Source organism: Orycteropus afer, unplaced genomic scaffold (genome assembly GCF_000298275.1).
Source record: "Orycteropus afer afer isolate SDZICR_OR568_19922 unplaced genomic scaffold, OryAfe1.0 scaffold00393, whole genome shotgun sequence".
NCBI lineage: Eukaryota > Metazoa > Chordata > Mammalia > Tubulidentata > Orycteropodidae > Orycteropus > Orycteropus afer.
This window is the reverse complement of record NW_006921980.1, coordinates 1821213-1845600: the sequence shown is the minus strand read 5'-3', so window position 1 is coordinate 1845600 and position 24388 is coordinate 1821213. Positions and strand designations below refer to the sequence as shown.

Below are 24388 nucleotides of genomic sequence, written 5' to 3'. Positions count from 1 at the left end.
AGAAAACAAAAGTCCTCACAACTGGACCAATGAGCAGCATCACAATAAATGGAGAGAAGATTGAGGTTGTCAAAGAATTCACGTTGCTTGGTTCTATAATCGATGCCCATGGAAGCAGCAGTCAGGAGGACAGTGTGTAGATAGTGATTAAATTGGGAGACGGTGAGATGAACTAGAAGACAAGAGGGCCTAGAGCAGCCACCTATGTCCTCTGAATAGATAAAGGTAGGTAGAAGAGGAGAAGCCAGTAGGCCGAAGAAATAGGAGAATGCATGTCATCTCAAAAGTAAAGTGAAGATAATATCTCAAAAGGGGGAGGCATCTGTGACATTGCTGAGGAGTATGGTATGCTGGGGACGGAAATAATCTTTGCATTTACTGATGTGTCAAGCAGAAGTGACTAGAACATTGGAAGAAAGCAAGTATTTTTAAGTTTTCAAATACCAGGGCGAAGAAAGCTAGGTCATTATAAATGACCTTAAGGGGAAAGAAAGTGAGAGATTACTTGAAGAAACAAGCATGGATGTACAAGATATAAACTGAAGTTTCAGTAAAATGAAGTGAAAGTAGTAACAGAGAAACCTGTCCTCAGAATTTGCTTTCTTATAATTTCTACACCTTATAATATCTCACTGTCCTTTAACCTTGATCTAACCCTCTCATTTCCCAGGTTATTCTCCTTGATAGAGTAGGTTATTGGTAGATTATTACCCTTGGTAAGAGAGGCAAAAGCTTTGAGAAATGTTTTTAACCATTGTTTTGTTGGCCCTGGGCAGTAGACCTATTTCTTTCCTATTCTTGCTCAGAATATACTTAAAAAAAATAAATAAATAAAATAACATATTTTTAACTCCTTTGCTTATTCTTGTCATTATTGGCAATATTTACTTTTTCTGGGCTTTCTAATTTAAGATAATTTTTTTAAAGGTCTGTACAGGCATCCTGCATTTGCTCTAAAGCATTTTTCTGAGTCTTTCTTAACATTTAATTAACCTTGTACCTTCTTGCTGGTCTCTGTAAGTAATACCTCATTTTCTTCCTCATCACGATAATTTATAATACCCAGCTTTCTTTGCCTTGGGTTTTGTAGACTCTAAAGTGATAAATTTCTTCCTGGTTTCTAGTCACTTTTTATTCTAGACCTTCATTAGGTTCTGTTGATAGTTCCTCTGCTTATCCTTAGCCATTATCCTGTGAGAGAAGAAAAACATGGATGGTAAAGCATATCGGGAACTTGCTAGACCTCCTGCCTTTAGCTGAACTAGATTTCTGCGTGTTGTAGATAGATGGAATCTCGTCAGTGCTACATCTTGTTTGCCAGTTTTGTGATCTGTCAAGAACTTTCATATTGATTTATTCCATTTGGCCAATTGATTTTGGTATATTGTCCCATCAAAATATCTTTTTTTTTTTTTTTGTCTCTCAGACATGAATTCTGACATGAGATATGTGTTCTTGGGTGCTGCTGTTTCCTTGGGTTTCCTCAGAGGACGTACAATAGTATATAAATTGTCTGCCTTTCCTTTATACCTGTGCATTATAGTTTCTTGGGTAAAGTATATTCTTTCATCTAATACTTCTAGAAGAAAGGAATGATTAAAGCAAAACAAAACAGGTTTGCTCCCACATCCTTTATTTTCTGTCTGACAATTAATACTGCCTACAAATGGTACTCTGGCTGTTGATAGTGTCCTTTCTTTTCTGATGTGGATCAACATTATTGAGTGGTAGTGGCTTTGGTTTGTCTTACTGGGCCCTCCTTGGTTGCAGCCAAGAAAGCAGAATACTGTACTGATTGAGTTGAGTCTCTATCTAGCCACCTCCCTGTTTTTCAGCAGGGATTTCAATCTTGTGTATATAGGCCAAGGATGATACTGTTAGCCAGAAATTCATCAGAGGAAGAGGCTCACATTTGGGTCAAGATAATGAGTTTGAAGTATTTAGTTTTCAGGGAGAGATGTCTAGCAGGCAGTTGAAAATTTAAGAATGAAGCTCAAGAAAGATTTGATGATTTTGTCCATATAAGTGGGGGCAGTTGAAGCATGGGAATAGATGAGATTGCCCACTAAGAAAAAATAAAGGGCCTAGGACAAAACCTTGGTAAACACCTTCATCTAAAGGGCTAGCAGTGGAATATGAGAAAGAGTATTCAGAGAAGTGGTGGGAGGGAAACATGGATAGGAGCCCAGAAGAAAGAGAGTTTCAGAAAGAGTTATGCTTAGCACTGTAATCCTTTTGCAGAATGGGGAGAAATGTGGATTAAATAGTTATTTATGGTATACTAAGATACCATGTCACTTTGAGGATTAAGGTGTGCCTGACCCACGCCATGGTATTTTTCAGTCAACTCCTATGCATGTGAAAATTGGATGATGAATAAGGAAGACCGAGGAATAATTACATTTATCGTACTTTTTTTAAATAGTAGGTTCAAAAGTAAAAGGTTGATAAAGTAACATTTGAGAGTCTACTACTAATAATAATTAGGATGATCTTATCTAAAAATCCTTAATTAAATTATACCTGCAAGGGTCCTTCTATCAAATAAAGTTCTGGGGATTAGAACAGGCTGTATCTTTTATGGAGGTCACTATTCAACCCATTATAGAGTACAACTCCAATCATTTAACACGTTTTAAGTATACCTGCCCAGTATTTCAGTTCTACCTTGTTTTATTGCTGCCCCCCCCCATTGAAGGTTTTATACAGTTGATGTTTGTTAAACTTTACCTATAGAGCATCTGTAGTTCTTCTAACATCTCACCTTTCCTTCTGTGTTCCATTTCCTTTGTCTTTTTTCTGCATCCTTTACAAGTTCTTTCCTTGAGGATCTGTCCTTTTACATTTGAAAATGCTTTTCTTTGGCCCTCACTTTTGAATGCCAGTTTAATTAGACAAATAATAATTCTAGATTGTTATTCTTCTCTCAACACTCTGAAGACACTATTTTCTTCTGGCTTATGTTGATGATGAGAAAAAGGCTGAATATTTAAAACTAATTAGTAGACTCTCAAATGTTACTTTATCAATCTTTTACTTTTGAACCTACTATTTAAATGAAGTATGATAAATTGTAATTGGCAGTTTTTATTTCTGTGGTTATATTCTAAAGAAATAAATTCTTACAGCAGATTATTACCCTTTCATATAAAAGTTTTTTGGTAGATATTTTCCATACACCTAGAGTGCTGGATATATCAATCAACATTGCAAGAAGGGTCATACACAGCTGAACTGTCAGCAAGTTTAATTGTCAATAGCTATCCATTATCATTTGTCTTCTATACTTAGATACTGTACATCTCAAATGGATTTTGATTATTTTTTATATCCTTAGAACTCAAATATATCTGTTGGATGTTCTCCATGACATAATAAAAAGCATCTTGAGTAATTTTAAACAATGACTAATACAAATCACTTTACATGGAAAGTCATTATATCTATTACAACTGATGTACAAATACTTGATGTAACAAAGATGCTATAAATCAAAAGAAATGAAATTATAGCTAGGTCTTGGTATAATCATGTCCTGTTGTTAGGTACTGTTGAGTTAGTTCTGACTCACAGCAACCCTATGTATGACAGAATGAAACACGTCCTAGTCCTAGAGCCATCTTCCAGTCATTGCCATGTTTGAGCCCATTGTTGCAGCCACTGAATCAATCCATCTTGTTGAGGGTCTTCTTCCTTCTGGACCTTCTGCTTTATCAAGGAGGAAGCTGTTCTCCAGAATTGGTCCCTCCTGATAACATTGTCCTCAGTGTTTGAGATGAAATCTTGCCACCCTTGCTTCCAAGCTGTACTTCTTCCAAGACAGATTTGTTTGCTCTTCTGGCAATCCACAGTACATTCAGTATCTTCACCAACACATGGCCTTTTCCTCTCCTCTTTTCTGTGCTTGTGTCTTCTCCATTTCTCTTATAATCACACTTACCAGTAGATTTAGGGCCCATCCAGGTAATCTGTTATTGTTATGTGCTGTAGAGTTGGACCCGACTCATAGTGACCCCTCCCTGGGTTTCTGAGGCAGGATCACTACGAAAGTAGATTGCCTCATCTTCCTTCCGAGAAGTGGCTGGTGGGTTTGAACCACCAGCCTTCTGGTTAGCAGTTAAGTGCCTTAGGCACTACGCTACCAGAGCTCCCTATCTAGGGGTAGGTCTAATTAATTTAATTACTAGTATTTTGCAGTATCTGCACTAACTGTAATATGATTGCTACTAGTTATAGTTATAGCTGGCTTGTTGTCTACATTTGTAAATGAAGATAATGCTAGATTTCAGTTAGTGTTTAGTGCATATGAAGATGAATTTCTCTCCTATCCATATTTTGCTGACCCCCTGAGTTCTTCTATCCATGGAGTCCCTGTCAGGAACCCTTACTCTAGTTGTTATCCTTCAAGTGAAGTTATCTTCTCCCAAATATTTATCTCTCCCCTTTTGTGAAGGAAGAAGGCAAAGGATTGGTAACATAGCTGCCTCCCTGTGCTCAAAAAACTTTTCCAAGGAAGCTTCCTTTCTCTGTAGGTTCAGGACACCTTGGTGAGCTTGAGTTGCCAAATATGTATCTAGATAAATTAAGAAAGCTACTTAGCAAGGATGAATCTCTGATCCTAGGCAGTTTCTACTTGACTCATATAAGAATGAGTGCTCCACAAGTCAGGAATTGGAGGAGGAAATAGATTGCATGTCTGGTTACCTCTGTGAACAACTGCCTTCTTTGCTGTGGGACCAGAACTGGATGGTGCCTGGCTATCATTACTGATCGTTTTACTCAAAGATTATATAGGAGAATCTTGATCAAAAGAGGGAAGAATGTGGAACAGAACGCTGGATTCAGACTTTCTCGATCCATTAAGGCTGGATGAACCCTCAAAACTATTGCCCTGAGATAATCTTCAAACTTTAAACTTTAAAGCAAAGCTATCCCTGGAAGTTTTCTTTGAACAACAACAAAATAGTTCCCTTACTAAGTAAAATATGTCTGTCTTGAGCATTGTGTTCTTTTAAAGAACTATATGAGATCAAATTGACAACAGCAACTCCAAGAGAAGCTCAGGGGGCAGTGAATTTAAGATAATGGTATCGAAATAATTTTCGAAAAGGATAGCAAGGATGGTAGTACAACTTGAAGAGTATAATCAGTGTCAGTGAGTTGTACAAGCAGAAATTGTTGAAATGATGTGTGATTGTGTATATTTTCGCCAAAAAAGAGAGAAAAGATGAGTGCTACACATGAAATCTCTAACTTAGATTGCTTAACAATGTTGAGGACATTTATCCTGTCTGGAAGTTCACAGGTAGTCCAGTTTTCAGGGTTCAAGGATTCAGCTCATCAGCAGTGTCATCAGGATCTCCTTCCTTTCTGTCTGTTTCTCTTGCCATCCGTAGGTATAATGTCGTTCTAAGGTTGTCTATCATAAGATGACTGCCAGCCACAACTGGAGTCACTTGTATTCTTATTCATATCCAGTGGTAAACAGAAAAAGCCTGTCCTTCATATATTTAAGTTCTTCACTTCCATGTGTCCTTCTGAGGTCTTGTGTCTATCTCTGGAACTGGGTAGGTCTCACATAAGCCACATGCCTATGTGGAGGAGATCTGCGGATAGCAGAATGGAATAAGAGCTCTGTATTTAAATAAAGCAGATGCTGATTTGCAACAGAGTTCATTTCAAGCCCCAAGTGATAATATGAACCTTCCTGGAAATGGGACAAAGCAACCTGGAAACAAATAAATTGGGCATGGAGTGGTTTACTATAAATCTGACTACAGAAAGTCCTTCCTGTGCCTCTCCTTGAGAACCAATGGAAACATTCAAGAATGTCTGTTAACTCATCAAGGTCAAGACCAGAGATTTGCTCATAATAGGTCCATTCCCTGTGTGTAGTTTTTCACATTCCTGTCTTTATTCTCAGCATGTTGTTGACCTGATTTAGTTGTGTTTATTGGAAACTCTGGGTTTAAATAAGCAAAAAATGAAAAAATCGTTTCCCAAAAATGAGCTGGTTGGCATGAAATGTTAGTAAGCACTGATTTTCTGGTAATAAAAATACGTACAATCTACACATTGAGAATTATAGCCCTTGGAGTGTCCTTAGCCTATTTTAAAATGCCTGGGAATGGCAACATTATGGGTTTAAGTGGAGGGAGAGGAGTCAGTAAAGCAGACTCCAAGGAACTAAACTAAGAGGATGTGGTCCCTGGAAACTGAAGGAGCCTAGGAAGGTAAGTACTTGTAGGGGCAGAGGTTGCTAAGAGGTCATTTTGAGGAGGACAAAGAGTGTCCTGGGATTTAGTAACAGAGTTTATTGATGCCTTTTAGTGACGTGGTTAGAGGGAGAAAGATTGAAAAGTAAGGAATGATGAGTGAAAACAGATGATGGGAACAGCAGAAAAAATCTTTTGAGGTAGTGTTTTTTTCCTTTATTTTAAAAATGATCGAAGAGACCAGCGAGTTTAGAAGAGGCAAAGGGAAAAAAAGGGAGTGGTCATTAATATAAAGTTACTGAGAAATGGAGAAAGGATAGGATCCAGAACATTTTCGCTGGCTATTAAGATAACAAGTTATACTCGAAGAGGAAAATATAACAGAAAAGGAAGGGCAACAAAAAAAGGGGGGAGGAGAATGTTAAAAAAAAAAAAAAAAGGAATAAAGTAGAAATGAGGTTAAGAGAAAATAGAAGATTACAAGTAAGCTAATAAAAAATTACGAGAAAAGGAAGGATTGAATTTTTCAGCACTTTGTTTAACCTGTGAACATATGTAATAGAAAAAATTAAGAAATTAGACGTTAGTGAAAGTGTAGAAATAGGAGGAGAATAATTTATGTCCATGGAAGTAAATATAGGGATGAAACAGACACTAAGCCCAGTAGTTAAACATTACAAATAAGATTAAGAAATTGTTAGCAAAAATTTTTTCTGGTTATTATATAGCCAGACTGCATCCTGACAATACCAAAACCAAACTCACTGCCTTCTAGTCATTTTCTGGCTCATAGCAACCCCTCTTTGGGTTTCAGAGGCAGTATCACTACGGAAGTCGATTGCCCAGCCTTCCTTCCGAGGAGTGGCTAAGTGGATTTGAACCACCATCCTTCTGGTTAGCAGTCAGATGCCTTAGGCATTATGCCACCAGAGCACCCTGACATTGGAAACATCTAAATCTGGGTAACTAGTTAGGTTTACTTTTATTTTTACTTCTTTCTAGGTAACGGCTGATAGAACATTACTGCACGAAACACAGACCTTTGGCACAAGCCTTTTTGTTATGTCAGTTTTTGCTTTATCTCCCTCTGTCATTCTTCTTCCTTCATCAAGTATGTTATACTCCTATGTGCCAGACATATTGGAAGAGATGATAGATTTCACATTTTAGGAGAAACTCAGGAATAAACAGCCAGTTACTAATACATACAAAAAATGTGAAGCTGGATATAATCCCAGGGTGCCATGGAAACAGCACTCAATTTAGCGTTAGGAGACCAGCGAAGATTTCTGGAGACCATGTTTTAGTGGAATACTGAGGTTTAGGAGATGGTCAGCATGGGAGTGGTGGGATTGGCATTTTAGGCAGATAAACAAGATACACTAGGCTCTAAATCTTAAAGAGGCACGTTTGGACAACGGTGTTGTGTGCCTAGAGTGAAGACGACAACCTGTTGTGACTATTATGCAGAAGATGTTTTCCTCAGTTCTCCCTTGTGCCCCAACCCTGTGGGATTCTCTTACCTGAAGCCAGCTGACCAATTCTCAGGGTTAGAAAAAAAACCATTAACTCACACAATAAAGCGGTGACTAGTATAGTATGTGGGAACTCTGGTGATGTAGTGCCTAAGGCATTTGACTGCTAACCAGAAGGCTAGTGTTTCAAACCCAGCAGCTGCTCCTTGGAAGGAAGGTTGGGTAATCTCCTTCCGTAGAGATAATGCCTCAGAAACCAAAGAGGAAGGGTTGCTATAAGTTGAATCGATTGACAGCAGTGAGTTTGGTTTAGCTTTAGTATAGTATGTATCACTTAACATCCGTTTGGGCAACATTCAGTCAGCGTTCAGCCGTGGTCCCATAAAGTTACTAGAGTCCAGAAATCCCAATAGAACAGAATTTAGCAAAGTGATTTACTAAGTACGGAGATTTGATGTATTTCTCACCACCTCTCTGGGTCCTGCGTCTGCCCCAGCCCTGGGGCACGGAGGTATCCAGGTGCCCATCACGTGCTTCCTGTCCCCTGATGCCCACCTCTGACAGGGATGGGGCAAACTTAGGGGAAGTGATACGTGGCTTAAATACACAGATGGTGCCAGAGCCACCAAGGAAGAGGCCCTGCCAAGGCCATTACCCTACTCAGCCTGGGTGCCTTGTGCAGCTCCTTTCACAGTGGTCGCCACTGGTCTGTGGCTGTAGTTGTGGGAGAAGATCAAGAAAGGTAGCTGGGGGAGGACACGGAGGAGAGGCTGGCAAGCAGGAAGAATAGTGCCTAAGGCATTTGACTGCTAACCAGAAGGTTGATGGTTCAAACCCACCAGCAACTACGCAGAAGGAAGATTGGGCAATTTACTCTGGAAAGATTTACCGCCTCTGAAATCTAAAGGGAGTCGCTACAAGTTGGAATTGATTCGATGGTGGTGAGTTTGGTTTAAGGGACAGGGAAAGCAGGCACGAAGGGGAAAAGGCAAGTTGGGAGGAAGAAGGGAAGGGAACGTGTGACAGTGGGCCTGGAAGCAGCTGGCTGGACTTTATGGTGAATGCGTAGTGCCTAAGGCATTTGACTGCTAACCAGAAGGCTGGCAATTCAAACTCACCAGCCACCACTCCTCAGAAGGAAGATTGGGCAATCTACTTCCATAGAGAGATCGCCTCAGAAACCCAAGGAGGGGTCACAGTGAGTCAGATCTGACTCAATGGCAGTGAGTTTGGTTTGGTTTGGTAGTACCTCATAGTGGGCGTGGCTCTAAGAGAGTGGGTGGTGACGACACAGGATCCGCAGAAACAGAGCCAAAGTTTTCATGCAATCCCTTTGTGCAGCTACAGTGACATGGGTCCCAGGCCCACCGGTGACCATCCTGCAGGCCTCCTGTACATAATGTGATGTTTCACAAAGCATCCAAATCACATAGTCTCCTATTTCACAGAATGTATTATGGACTTTAACTAGTGAGAACCTGAACTTAGCATATGAGGGTTTGTATTTTAAGGAGATGAGGTCTTATAGCAGATGAATCAAAGTCGAGACTTTTAGACTGGTGGAATGGGGAAGGATGATATTATTTGTTGTTTAACAGACACCTTTAATTATTTACATATTCTTCATACCAGAATAGTCGTCTTTCCCATTACAGGTTGGGTCCTCTTTTCAGAACTTGATCATCTTAAATTTGTATAGTGTTATAGCTTCGTCTTACTTGGTTCTCACCAGAATTCAAAAGAAGGGCTTAATCATTGTTCTTTGTTCTTTTGCTAGTTACTTCTGCACCCCTCTCCTTTCTGCTTGGGTGATTTTCAGGGACTCTACGTACGTACGTTCCAACCCCCATTAAATCTTTACGAATATGTTGCTCCCTTCCTTTCCCAAATTTCTAAGCACTCATGTTGTCACTTAATCTCTTCTGTCTTGTCATGCCTCCCCAATAAATTTAGAAGTTCTTTAAAATTGAGCAAGGTATTTGTTTCCATTTCCATTTTACATCTTTTTGATACTTATTAGTATGTTGCTGAATGCCTAAGTTAATATTCATTGAGTTGAGAATTTCATAATTATTTTGATTCCTGTCAAGGAGTAAATAAAAGTCTTTTCCTACTGTATTCGGACTCAACAGGAAAGTCTGTATGGGGGGGGGAATTAAGATTTTATGTAGTATAATATTTTGTATCATCTATAGTATGACGATTAAATTTCTAATAATTTTTTCCTGACGATATAACTGATAAATACAAAGAAGCAAATTCTCTTATGAATTTGGCACATAAGAGAAACTGAAGTAAAATTATTACTAATTTGAGCAAAATTGCCATTGATTAATTTTAATAGTTTGTAATTTCATAGATTTTATATGCTATAACATGTTAGTTAATAAATTGCTTCAAGTATAAATAATTGATGCTAAATTTTGAAGTAGTGCCACTTAATAATACTCAGTCATTAGTCTACTCCTGAAAATTTGTTTTAGAGCTATTAATATTATTTTCACTGCTCATATATTAATCTTAGGAAGGAATACCTCAATAAAATGAGCATACTGTAGTATTAAGCAATTATGAAAAGCCCGTATTTTCTTTCTCTGAGTAACGAACACTATTTCCTTGGACAGGAATTTGCATGTATTATTCTTTGCAAATTATATTCTTACTGATACACATGTTTTCAGAGACTTTTGTGGATGATGATCTGAGTGGAATTTGTGGAAGAGAAACATGCATTTACTCATAATCGATTGTTGAATTTGTTTTGATCATGCAGTTGTTCATAAAATCTGTTCTTCACGGGTGGGAATTCCTTTAGGAAAATTTTAAGTCCACCTACAGTAGATGTGAAATATTTTGCTTTGCAGTTGCACTCCTGCTACAGTTTTTTTTTATTATTATTATTTAAAAAACTCTTAGGTATAGTGCCTAAGGCATTTGACTGCTAACCAGAAGGCTGGTGGTTCAAACCCACCAGCCATTCCTCGGAAGGAAGGTTAGACAATATACTTCTGTAGTGATACTGCCTCAGAAACCCAAGGAGGGGTCACTATGAGTCAGGTCCAACTCGACGGTACATAACAACAACAGAAATCCTCTGTTGAACCTATATATGTTTGTGAGTGTAGTCCTATTCACCTTCCTATCACTGTTCAGCTTGAGGGTCTGTGTATCCACTTGTCGATCATTTATTAGTATTATGGTAGGACTGTGTATGTGATAGTATTCACCTTTCTTGCCTTTCACTCTTGTGCTCTTCCCTGTGTCATCCACTGCCTTGATCATTTCGTGCTGACTTCCTCTATATTGTACATTGCCTTTCCCTTTACTCAAGTTAATATGTATCTACCCTCTAGCTAGTGATTTACCTTCCCTTCCCCTCTTACCCTTGGTAACCTTCAAGTAATTATTCTTTCTGTGTATAAATCTTTTCTTGACTTTTTACAGTGGAAGACTCATGCAGTATTTGTCCTGTTGTGACTGACCAGTTTCTCTGAGTATAATGTCCTCTAGGTTCATCCATGTTACGAGGTGTTTCACAGATTCATAGTTACTCTTTAATGTTGTATGTTATTCCATTCTGTGTATATATTGTAATTTATATATTCATTTACCTGCTGATGGGCACTTAGGTTGTTTCCCTCTTTTGCTGATGTGAATATGCTGCAGCGAACATGAGTGTGTGTATATCTGTTTGTATCACTGCTCTTACTTCTCTAGGGTATATACCTAGTAGTGGAATTGCTGGATCATACAGTATTTCTGTCTCCAACCTCTTAAGGAAGTGCCATTCTGCTTGCCACAGTGGGTATACCATTTTACAGTCCAGCCAGTAGTGTATGAGGGTTCCAGCCTGTCTACACCCTCACAAGTATTTTATTGTTTTCTGTTTTTTCAAACTTTTCTGTTAATACTGGGGTGAGATGAAACATCAATGCTATTTTGATTGCATTTCTCTAATTGCTAATGATTACAACCATTTCTTCATGTGTTTGCCAGCTACCTGAATGTCTTCTTTGGTGAAGTGTCTGTTCATGTCTTCTGCCCATTTTTTTTTAAAAAAATTGCATTGTTTCTTTTTTGTTGTTGAGGTGTTGAAGTTTTCTATAAATTTTAGAGATTAGTCCCTTGTCTGATATGTCATTGCCAAAATTGTTTTTCCCAGTCTGTAGGTTCTCTTTTTACTTTTTTGGCAAAACCTTTTGATGTGCATAAATGTTTAACTTTTAGGAGGTCCTGTCATCTAGTTTATCTTCTGCTGTTTGTATGTTTTTAGTTATGTTTAATAGTGTATTTATGCCATGTATTAATTCCCCTAAATTTGCCTCTATTTTCTTTGCTGATCTTTATGATTTTAGGTTTTACATTTAGGTCTTTGATCTATCTTGAGTTAGTTTTTGTATATGGTGTGAGATACAGATCCTGTTTCATTTTTCTGCAAATGGATATCCAGTTTTGCCAGAACCATTTGTTAAAAAAATGATCTCTTCCCCATTTAATGAGTTTCAGCCTTTTGTCAAAGATCAGCCATCCACAGGTAGCTGGATTTACTTCTGGGTTCTCAGTTCTGTTCCATTGGTCTATGTATCTGTCATTGTACCAGGCTGTTTGACTACCGTGGCTGCATAGTAGATTTTGGGATCAGGGAATGTGAAGCCACCTTCTTTATTCTTCTCCTTTAGTAGTGCTTTGCTTATCTGAGGTGTCTTTCCTTTCCATATAAAATTGGTGATGACTTTTTCCATCTCTTTAAAGAATGATGATGGAATCTAGATTGTGATTGCATTATATCTGTGGATTGCTTTGGGTAATGTCATTTTTACAATGTTAAGTCTTCCTATCCTTGAGCATGGTATATTCTTCCATTTATGTAGGTCTCTTTTGCTTTCTTGTATTAGTGTTTTGTACTTTTCTTTGTATAGGTCTTTTGTGTCTCTGGTTAGATTTATTCCTAGGGACTTCATCTTTTGGGTGATATCTTAGTTGTTTCGTGCTTCTATAACAGAAATACAACAAGTGATGGCTTTAACAAACAGAAGTTTATTCTCTTACAGTTTAGGAAGCTAGAAGTCCAAATTTAGAGTGTCAACTTTTAGGTGCAACTAGTTAGCTCCTCACAGCAAATTCCACCATGGCGGAATCTCATCATAGGGAGTAACAGCATCCACCTGCCCAGCTACTCAAAACGGTGGCCTAGCCAAGTTGATTCACAACCTTAACTGCCACATTTCACCCTTTGTCAACTTGGCACCTTTACATATCTCCTTCATTGGGTGGCCTGAGTCTCCTAGTCCATCTGAATGGACTGACCTCACCCCCTTGGTCTAGCAGGTCCCCTTGGGCATGGCAGCCCTACCCCTTCACTTTGGGGTAGTGGATATGGCCTCATCCCACTGACATTCATGTAAGGTATCCCTACATTTCAGAACCAAGTTGGTGAAGATCTGACTCTTTGAAACTTAGGCTGTGGTGGCTCTACTCCCAGAGGCCATAGTCATACCCTTTGAGACTGATGCAGCTCTGCTTTCCATTTCCTTGGTCTCTCAGCTTCTGCCAATTAATGCCTGAAGGCAACCACTCTGCCACAAAGCTTCCTACTCAGAGGCACTCAGCTTTCTTGCTCCATGGGCCAGCAAGCCCATCACTCTGTCTTGTGCCAGTCCCTCCTGCCAGTTAGTGCCTGAAGGCAACCCACTCTGTTAGGAAGCTTCCTGTCTAAAGCCATTCACCTTTCTTCGCTCCATGGGCTGGTAAGCCCATCATTCTGTCTCTGCTGGTCTCTCGGCTCTGCTGCTGCTGCTGTCTTTTTGCCATGGTCTCAGCGCAGGGATCTCTGGTCCAAGGATGTCTTCTACTTCTATTAGTTCGTAGGTTGACCATCAAGCTGGAGACTTTTCCTGCCTCATGGAACTGGAGAGGCTAACAAAGCCTAAGATTGGCAGGTAAAATGGCACAGCATGCCATGGAAGCAGGCCACAGCCTGAAGGCAGCTACTTAGCTGCTTGCAGCAGATTACACCATGGAGGTGAGTGTGATCTTATAATGGGGAATAACTACATCCAGCTACCCAGCCACTCAGAACCACAGCCCAGCCAAGTTGACACACAACCTTAAGTACCACAGGTGGCTATTGTAAATGGTATTGTTTTTCCTGATTTCCTTCTCAAAGTTTTCTTTTGTTAGTGCACAGGAATCCACCTGATTTTTGTATGTCGGTCTTGTGCCAGATATCACTGGTAGAAAACAGTCTGTTTCAGGATTTCATAGTTTCAAGATACCTTGACTGTGTTCTTTAGTAGTTGGTGACCAAAATCATGACATACACTTTGATTTTCCTGTTTAATTTCATTGAGAAAGGACTGATGTTTCAGAGTACAGAAACTGTTTAAGGAAAAGAATATTTATTAGTTGTATACAGTATCCTTTGTGACAAATTGTGAAATTGGTTATCTCCTATTAACTGTGTGTTAGGAGACCTCTGGTAGCAAATATGCTGTCATTGCAGTCTTTCACCATGATAATTACAAGAGAATTTTGGGAAAGATACTATTTGCCTAGGAACGATAGCTGTAATTCTCTAAAGTTAATGGCATCTCTATATTTTACAGTTTCTTTAAGTAGTGTAAGCATTTAGATCTTTTGCTTAGCACTGTGCTTCCAGGTGTGTGGAAAGCAAAACATTTCCCCACTGGTGCCATCTTTCATGTACCACAACTTCACTTCTCTTCTTGAGTCATCTTTCAAGGCTGTCAGATATATGCTACATTCTTCACCTTCCTTTCCCTACCACACACTGTTCTGACAGTGGCTGACTTCAGGGGGCATAAGGGCTCTCCATTCTCTGCCACTGTGTACAACAGTCTGCAGACTTACTTTTTGTAACTTCTCTCCCCCTTCTGGACTGTCCTCCCCTTTCATTTTAACCTGCTATGAATGTGAGAGTGGAAGAGTGGTAGAGAGAAGCCAGAGGTGGCTTTTTAAGATTTGCAGAGGGTGCTGTAGCTGTGGCGACCATAAATCAAAAATTGAGGAGCTTGGCCTGACAAATTCAAACTTATTTACTGGTATTTGCAACAAACTGTCCAGGAAATCTGTAACAATGGCCATGTAATTTATAGTCCCAAAAGTTAGTATTTTCATGTATCCCTTTGGACAGGTAGATAAAGTAAGTTAGTAATTATCTTAATGTGGAGTTGTAATTTTTACCATTAAATATTAATTAGAGATAATCTACTTGTTTTTGTTTAATGTTGTCTCACTATTTAAACTTTCAAATATAGGTAAAAACTAAAATTTTCTAAATTCCATAGATGTTTACTAAGAGATTTGTTCAAGCGTTAATGAATTTCAGTGAGACCACTTGGTAATTGAACCAAAGGTTGCTTTGCCTCATTTACTGCAAGCAAAATTCATTTCCCCTTTCCTTACTTCTGTGGGAGTGGGGAGACTGTAAATGCAAATGAATGAGCAGGTGTCAGGATTAGGGCACAGACCTGGGTTCTGGTTTTTGTTTTTCTTTATGGTTTTGCCTTTTCTTCACCAGCCTATGCTGTATATTATCAGGTCCCCCCCTTTTTTTGGGGGGGGTCAGTCCGTAAAGTTAAAAGGAAACTGTCACTGTTTTCATTTGCATCACAGGCTGCATTTTAGTAGAGCTGTTCTTTGTGTAGGTCTTGATTCAGATTCCTTATAATGTTGGTGGACATATTCATAACTTTGCTAGCAGCAAGCTGCTTGAAAAGTTTTAGAGCTATATAGTATTCAGAGAACAGTTGAGCACTTTGATAGAAACTTAAGCAGTTTTATTCTTCTTTACTCAGGAAAAGATTAATGTGTGTATTTGTGTCTTTCCTTTTCTGTTTAGTTGCTGATCATCTGGGCTGTGATCCTCAGACACGGTTCTTTGTTCCTCCTAATATCAAACAGTGGATTGCCTTGCTGCAGAGGGGAAATTGCACATTTAAAGAGAAAATATCACGGGCTGCTTTCCACAATGCAGTTGCTGTAGTCATCTACAATAATAAATCCAAAGAGGAGCCAGTCACCATGACTCATCCAGGTAAATAACAAAGGGAATTGTAGATTTTGTTTTTCCTCCTAGAAGTTACTTCTGTAGAGGTAGGTGTTTTACCTCTGCTGAAACCATATAATTTTCAACATAAGCCTGTGACTGTATTTCTTTTTGATATTGCAGTCTGTTTGTTGTGCATGTATTTTGTACTCAGTTGAATTGTTTTTTTTTTTTTTTTTTTTAAATAATGGCCTTAAGAGTCTATGTTATTAAGTAACTGTCTGTGATTGAATTCTTAGTCTCTTTGTATTGTCTACATTTTGATTGATAACTTCGAAAAATAATGTATTCAATTTAAAATAATTTACCCAGATTATGTCATGGGTTATCAAGGATTGCTTGTTTGGGAAGGATTCTTTTTACTTCATCAGGATAAATATTCAAACTGACGTAGTAATTAGTGTAATTCTAGTAGTAGCAATATTTCTTCAATTCTTGTGGAAGCATTTGAGATATTTCTAATGTAACTTTTAATAATAACAATGGCAATTTATTGAGCACTTACTATATATATGTCAGGCACTGTGCTGCAAGCAGATTTTATATTTATTATATTATATATTCCTCACAGTACCCATTGTTCTAGGTATCTAGCGCTACCATAATAAGTACCACCAGTGGGTGATTTTAACAAATAGAAATTTATTTTCTTACAGTTAGGTGGCTAGACGTCTGAATTCAGGGTGCTGGCTCTTACGGCTCTGGAGGAAAGTTCTTGTCTCTTCAACCTCAGCTTCCTGGTTCGGTGGAGATCTCCATGCATCTTGGTATCTGTCTTACCTCATCTCTGTTCTGCTTGCTTATTTTCTCTTTTATATCTCAAAAGAAATTGACTCAGGATACACCCTACACTGACTTGTCTCGTTAACATAATAACAAAGACATCAGTCCCAAATGAGATTATAACCACAGGCATGTTGTTGTTGTTAGGTACCTTCAAGTCAGTTCCTACTCATAGCAACCCTGTGTAAAACAGAATGAAACACTGCCTTATCCTGTGCCATCCTCACATTCCTTGCCATGCTTGAGCCACTATAGCAGCCACTGTGTGAATCCATCTCACTGAGGGTCTTCCCCTTTTCCGCTGACCCTCTGCTTTACCAAGCATAATATCCTTCTTCAGGAATTGGTCCCTTCTGACAACATGACCAAAGTATAAGAGATGGCATCTGGCCATTCTTGCTTCTAAGGAGCATTCTGGCCTGCTTCCTCCAAGAAAGATTTGTCTGTCTTTTTGGCAGTCCATGGTACTTTCAGTATTCTTTGCCAACACCACAACTCAAATGCATCATTCCTGCAGTTTTCTTTATTCATTGTCTAGCTCTCACATGAATATGAGTCTATTGAAAATACTATGGCTTGGGTCAGGCAGATCTTAGTCTTCAAAGTGACATGTTTGCTTTTTAACTCTTTAAAGAGGTCTTTTGCACATTTGCCCAATGCAATACTTTGTTTGATTTCTTGACTGCTGCTTTCATGTATGTTTGTTGTCTGCCCTAGTAAAACAAAATCATTGATCTCCATTTATTGTGATGTTGCTTATTGGTCCAGTTGTGAGGATTTTTTGTTTTCTTTATGTTAAAATGCAGTCTATACTGAAGGCTGTAGTCTCTGATCTTCATCTGTAAGTGCTTCAAGTTTTCTTCACTTTCAGCAAGCAAGGTTGTGTCAGCTGCATACTGTGGCTTGTTAATGAAACTTCTCCAATCCTGGTACTGTGTTCTTCTTCATGTAATCCTCCAGCTCCTCAGGTTATTTCTCACCATACAGATCACATAAGTATGCTGAAAGGACATAAGCCTAATGCACACCTTTCCTGATTTTAAACCATGCGGTATCCCCTTGTTTTGTTTGAATGACTGCCTTGTGGTATGTTTACAGGTTCCTCACGAGCACAATTAAATGTTCTGGAATTCCCATTTTTCACAATGTTGTCCAAAATTTGTTACAATCCACAGAGTTGAATGCCTTTGTATAGTCAATAAAATACAGGTAGACATCTTTTTGGTATTCTTTGCTTTCAGGCAGGATTCATCTGACATCAGCAATGATACCCTCATTCCATGTCCTCTTCTGAATCCAGCTTGAATTTCTGGCGGTTCCCTGTCAGTACTCTACTGCAACCATTTTGAATTATCTTCAGCAAAATTTTGCAGTGATATTAATGATACTGTTAGATAATGTCTGAATTCTTTTGGATCTCCTTTCTTTGGAATGGGCACAAATACGGTTTTCTTCCAGCTGGTTAACCAGGTAACTGTCTTCTATTTTTCTTGGCATGAAAAATAAGTGCCTCCAGTGCTGTATATGTTTGTTGAAACATCTCAGTGGGTAGTTCTTCAATTCCTAGAGACTTGTTTCTCACCAATTCCTTCAGTACAGCTTGTACTTCTTCCTTCAATACCATCAGTTCTTGGTCTTATGCTGTCTCCTGAAATGGCCAAAAATCCAGAAAGCTTTACTCCTTCTATGCCATTAAGGTCAACTCTACTTTGAGGATGTAGCTCTCTCCCAGTTGTATTGGACTGTTTTCCGACATGAGGGGCTCATCTTCCAACGCTATATCAAACAGTGTTTCCCTGCTATTTATAAGGTTTTCAGTGGCTCATTTTTTCAGAAGTAGACCTGACCATTTCCTTCTTCATGGTCTGTCTTAGTCTGAAAGCTCCTCTGAAACCTGTCTACCATGACCCTTCTGGTATTTGAAATACCAGTGGCATAGCTTCCCCATCACAGCTTGTCATTTATAGGCCAAGTTGACTGTGATAGTTGGAGCTGTGTGTCAACTTGGCTGAACCACAATTCTATGTGGTTTAATTGTGATGTGGGTTGTTCCCATGATGGGATCAGATGTATATATTCTAAGCAGCCATTCTGTTGTAAGGGAGTTTCCCTAGAGGTGTGGCCTGCTTCCAGTATATTTATGGACTTCCTGGGAAAAGAGACACTCTTCTGTGGATCGGGATCCTGTTGTGCTGCCTACAGCTGTCTGTGAGCAAACAGTCCACCATTCAGCCTGGAGATCTTATATTTGTCATTCATTGAAGTCAACAGCCAGTACTGCCTGCCAACCTTGAGATCTTCAGCCTCTGCAGCTGTGTGAGTCAGAAAAAGCCTCCAGCTTGACATTTGATCCAAGAACTTGGGACTTGCCAACTTCTATTAAGTGTGTGAGCCATTTTTCTAAGATAAATTTCTCTTTCTCTCTCTCTCTCTATGAGCTTTACTGGTATTGCTTCTCTAGAGAACCCAGCCTAACACACTGACAGATGAATGGTGAACCATAGGCATAGAGGTTAGGATTTATGACAGGTGCTTTTGGGGAACACATTTCAATCCGTAACATTCTACTCCCAAAATTCATTTCACTTGTAAAATACCTTCACCCCAAAAGTCTTAAATCAACTCCAAGTCTGAAGTCTAAACTTCTGTATCCGCTGTATCAAATATGGTTGAGACTTTAGGCATATTCTACCCAAGGGCAAAATTCTTCATCTGTGAACCTTTGAAATCTAGACTCCAAGTTACCTGCTTCCAAATGCAATGGTAGAACAGGCACAAGTTAGACATTTCCATTATAAATGGGAGAAACTGGAGAGAAAGAAGGGATAAATGGGCACCTAGCAAGTCCAAAACCCAGCAGAACAATTTACATTAATTCTCAAGGCTTGAAAATAATCCTCTTTTCTCTGAGACCATCTGAACAATGACCTTACCCTCCAGACTCTGGCTGTTGGGATGTCCAGGTGGAGAGGCCCCCTGGCTCTGGGCTTTAGCCCTGCTTTCCAGGCCCAGTGGGATGGCAACTCCTCTCCCTTGGCTTTAGGCAGCCCATTCTCCTAGTCCATCTGAGTGGTGTAATCCCTCTGCCCTAGCAGGTCCCATTCTTCTGCCTTTTCGGTATGACAGCCCCACCTCCTCAGCTTTATGCAGCATCTCCATCCTCTTGACTAAACTATGTGGCAGCTAAATACTTTGGAACAGAATAGGTGAAGATCTGACTCCTTGAAACCTAGGAGGACTTGGCTGTACCCTTTGAGACTGAGACAGCTCTTCTTTCCATGCTTCTTCCAACAATTCTGTTGATCTCTGAACTGCTCCAGGGATGGTTTTTTTCTTAGAGGGCAAGAGATGTAGCCCCTTTGGCCTGTTTTTCTACCTGTAAAATTCCAAGAGGCAGACACATTCTTTCCTTTCACTCTGTCTCTATCCCCTTCAGTTTAAGCTGATGGGTTTTCTGCTGTGGTGGTTGGTTAGATCCATCAGTCACAGGCTTAATCTCTGTGTTAGACTGCGTTCTCTAGAGAAGCAAAACCAGTAAAGCTTATATATATATATATATATGGAGAGAGAGAGAGAGATTTATCTTAGGAAAATGGCTCACACACTTAAAGAAGCTGGCAAGTCCAAAGTTCCTGGATCAAACGTCAAGCTGGAGGCTTTTCCACGTCAAGCTGGAGGCTTTTCCTGACTCTTGCAGCTGCAGGGGCTGAGGAGCTCAGAGCTGGCAGGCAGTACACCGGCTGTTGACTCCAACGAATGATGAATCCAAGATCTCCAGGCCAAATGGTGGGTTGTTCACTCACAGACAGTTGTAGGCAGTACAACAGAATCTCGATCCACAGAAGAATGTCTCCTCTCCCAGGATGTCCACAGATATACTGGAAGCAGGCTACACCCCTAGGGAAACTCCCTTTCAACAGATTGGCCGCTCAAAACATATTCCTCTGATCCCATCATTGGGAACAACCATACCACAACAGCTCAAACCACACAGAATTGTGGTCCAGCCAAGTTGACACACAGCGCCAACTATCACAATCTCTTTAACAAAAGATTATGTAGCCACATCCTTGCTGAAAATTCTAGGGCATGTGTCCTTAGTTTGTACAACAGAATTTTCAAATCTTTAAGATCTGTTTTCATTTTGCACAGTCCTTTTTTAAGTCCATTTCTTTCCTCTCACATTTCATTGCAAGTGGCAAGGAGAAACCATGCAGCCACTCTAAATTCTTTCTTAGAAATCTCATTAGCAAGATACCCACATTCATCACTTATAAGTTCTACCTTCCACCAAACAGTTGAATATACTTCAGACAAGTTCTTTGTCACTGCATAAAAAGTATCACCCTTCCTCCATTGTCTAATCACATATTCATCATTTTCTTTTAAAGCGTCACTAGAAGCACATTTTTAACATCCACATTTCTAGCAGCATTCAGTTGTTGGCATGTATTCTTTTAGACAAAAAAAGACTTTCTCCATAGTTCTTCTCACTTGCTTTTGAGCCCTCAGAAGAATTGCATTTGGCATCCATAATTCTACCAACAGTCTCTTCAAGACAACCTAGGCTATTATTATTAGGCCTCCACCCATTACGTAGTTCCAAAACCACTTCCACATTGTAGATATTAAATTAGAGCAGCACCCTACTCTTTGTACCAAATTCTGTCTTAGTTATGTAGTATTTGTTACGTGCCATCGAGTTGTCTCCGACTTATAGTGACCTTATGTACAACAGAATGAAATTCCGCCTGGTCCTGTGCCAGCCTCACAGTCCCTACTGTATCTGAGCTCATTGCTGCAGCCACTATGTCAAACCATCTTGTTGAGGGCCTTCCCCTTCTTCATTGACCCTCCACATTACCAAGTGTGATGTCCTTCTCCAGAGGATGGTCTCTCTGACAGCATGACCAAAGTAAGTGAGACAAAATCTGGCCATTCTCACTTCCAAGGAGCACTCCAGCTGCACTTCCTCCAGGACAGATTTATTAGTGTTTTTAACAGTCCATGGTACTTTCAGCATTCTTCACCAGCACCACAACTCAAAAGCATCAACTGTTCTTTGGTCTTGCTTATTCATTGTCCAGCTCTCACATGCATGTGAAGCAATAGAATATACCATGGTTTGGGTTAGGTGTGCCTTAGTCTTCAAGGAGACATCTTTGCTCTTCAGCACTTGAAACAGATCTTTTGCAACAGATATGCCCAGTACAATATGTCTTTTGATGTCTTGACTGCTGCTTCCGTTGGTGTTGATTGTAGAACCAAGCAATATGAAATCTTTGATAACTTCAGTCTTTACTCCGTATTGTGATGCTGCTTATATTGGTCCTTTGTGAGGATTTTTGTTTTCTTTATATTGACATGTAATCCATATTTCAGACCATAGCCTTTAGTCTTCATCAGTAAGTGCTCTAAGTCATCCTCACTTTCAGCAAGCAAAGTTGTGTTGTCTGTGTATCTCAGGTTGTTAATGAGCATTTCTCCGATCCTGGTGCCATATTCTTCTTCATATAATCCAGCTTCTCGGATATTTGCTCAGCATACAGATTGAATAAGTATGGTGAAAGGACACAACCCTGAGGCACTCCCTTCCTCATTTTAAACCATGCAGTGTATCCTCTTGTTCTGTTTGAACGACAGCCTCCTGGTCTATGTACAGGTTCCTCATGAGTACAATTAAGTGTTCTGGAATTCCCATTCTTTTCAATTTTATCTACAGTTTGTTATGATCAACACAATTGAATGCCTTTGCATGGTCAATAAAACACCAGTAAACATCTTTCTGGTATTCTTTGCTTTCCGCCAAGATCCATCTGACATCAGCTATGATATTCCTCCGTGTCCCCTTCTGAATCCATCTTGCATTTCTGGAAGTTCTCTGTCAATATACTGCTGCAGTATAGTAAATTACATGGTATGGCTTTTTTAGCCATATGTCTTTGTAAATTCCATGGTGGAATTTGCCATGAGCAACTGAGGAGCTCCTTATTGTTAAAGTTATCCACCTGGAGTATTTCTGTTGCAAGTGGCACAAAGCAGTGTTCTGGGAAGTTTGCTCTCTCGCTCTCAGGTGTTTAGAATTCTGATGTTATGATTGTTTAGTTTGGCTACTCTGCCAGGCTCAAAAGGAGCCCTCCTAGAGGCAGAAGGGGTCTCTTTGAGTGCTGGCTGAGAAAGATGTGCTACTGAGAGAAACTCACTCCACTGAGAAAGAGACACCAAGAGACATGCATTGCTGAGAGAGACACTGAGAGACACACATTGCTGGGAGAGTGACTGAGAGAGACCATTGGCTGAGAGATGGCGGGCTGAGAGAGACTGAGCATTTTTCCTGAACTTGAATTGTAGCCTGGTGCTTCCCTAATAAACCCCATAATCTATGAGTTCTGTGTGGCCACTACAGTGAATTATTGAACCCAGCAGAGAGGTGGTGGGTGCTGAGGGAGGAGGGACGGTTGGTGTCAGGGTTGGAGGGAGGTGACATGTCTGGCCTCACAGGGATAGGCCTTGGGCTACTGATGGTGTTTCTGTCTTCCTCTTGTGGGGTTAGAGGAAGTCAGAAGATGCTGCCTCTCTGCCCCTTTGGCAACTGTTGCAAACATTTTTGAATTATCTTCAGTAAGATTTTACATCTGCCTTGGAAGCCAAAGGAGGGGTCGCTATGAGTCGGGTCCGACTCGACAACACATAACAGCAAACAACAAGATTTTACTTACATGTGATATCAGTGTTACTGTTCGATAATTTCCACTTTCTGTGGGATCACCTTTCTATGGAATGAGTACACATATGGATCTTTTCCAGTCAGTCAGTCAGGTAGCTATCTTCCAAATCTCTTGGCATAACCGAGTGAGTGCCTCCACTGTGGCATCTGTTTGTTGAAACATCTCAATGGGTGTTCCATCGATTGCTGGAGCCTTGTTTTTCCCCAGTTCTTTCAGTGTGGCTTTGACATCTTCCTTCAGTACCATTGGTTCTTGATCATATGCCACCTCCTGAAATAGATGATCATCTACCAGTTCTTTTTGGTATGGTGACTCTGTATATTCCATCCATCTTCTTTTGATGTTTCCTGCATCATTCAACATACTGCCCAAGAAATTTTTCAGTATTGCAATTCGAGGCTTAAATTTTTTCCTCAGTTCTTTCAGTTTGAGAAATGCCGAGTGTTTTCTTCCTTTTTGGTTTTCTAACTCCAGATCTTAGCACATTTCATTATAATAATTGACTTTGTCTTCTGGAGCTGCTCTGAAATCTTCTGTTCAGCTCTTTTATCTAGTCTTCCATTTGCTTTAGCTACTCTCTGTTCACGGGCAAATTTCAGAGTCTCTTCTGACATCCATTTTGGTCTTTCCTTCTTTTCCTGTCTTTTTAGTGACCTCTTGCTTTCTTCATGGATGATGTTCTTGATGTCCTACAATTCTTCTGGTTTTCGGTCATTGGTGTTCAATGCATGAAATCTATTCTTTAGATGGTCCTTAAATTGAGGAGGAATATATTCAAGGTCATATTTTGGCTCTCATGGGTTTGTTTTAATCGTCTTTAGCTTCAGCTTGAACTTTTATATGAGCAGTTGATGGTCTGTTCCACAATCAGCACCTGGCCTTGTTGTGGCTGAAGATACTGAGCTTTTCCATCACATCTTGCCACAGATGTTGTCAATATGATTCCGTTGTACTCTGTCTGGCAAAGTCCACATGTATAGCCACTGTCTCTATTGTTGAAAACAGGTATTTGTGATTGTAGTAGTTATGTTTTTGTGTCAGCTTGGCTGGGCCTGGTTGAGTGGCTGGGCAGCTGGTGGTAGTTATTCCCCATGATGAGACTGGCAATCAACTCCATGG

The 24388-nt window shown here is 39.8% G+C and overlaps 1 protein-coding gene across 1 annotated transcript in view; it reads left to right on the top strand.

Moving 5' to 3' along the window:
• RNF130 (ring finger protein 130) overlaps nt 1–24388 on the top strand; it is a gene marked incomplete at its 5' end in the record, with an annotated part of 175997 nt that overhangs the window by 26696 nt on the left and 124913 nt on the right. Inside the window, one exon of the mRNA XM_007953435.2 lies at nt 15552–15746. Coding sequence (XP_007951626.2) covers nt 15552–15746 — 195 coding nt within the window. The remainder of the gene's footprint in view (nt 1–15551; nt 15747–24388) is intronic.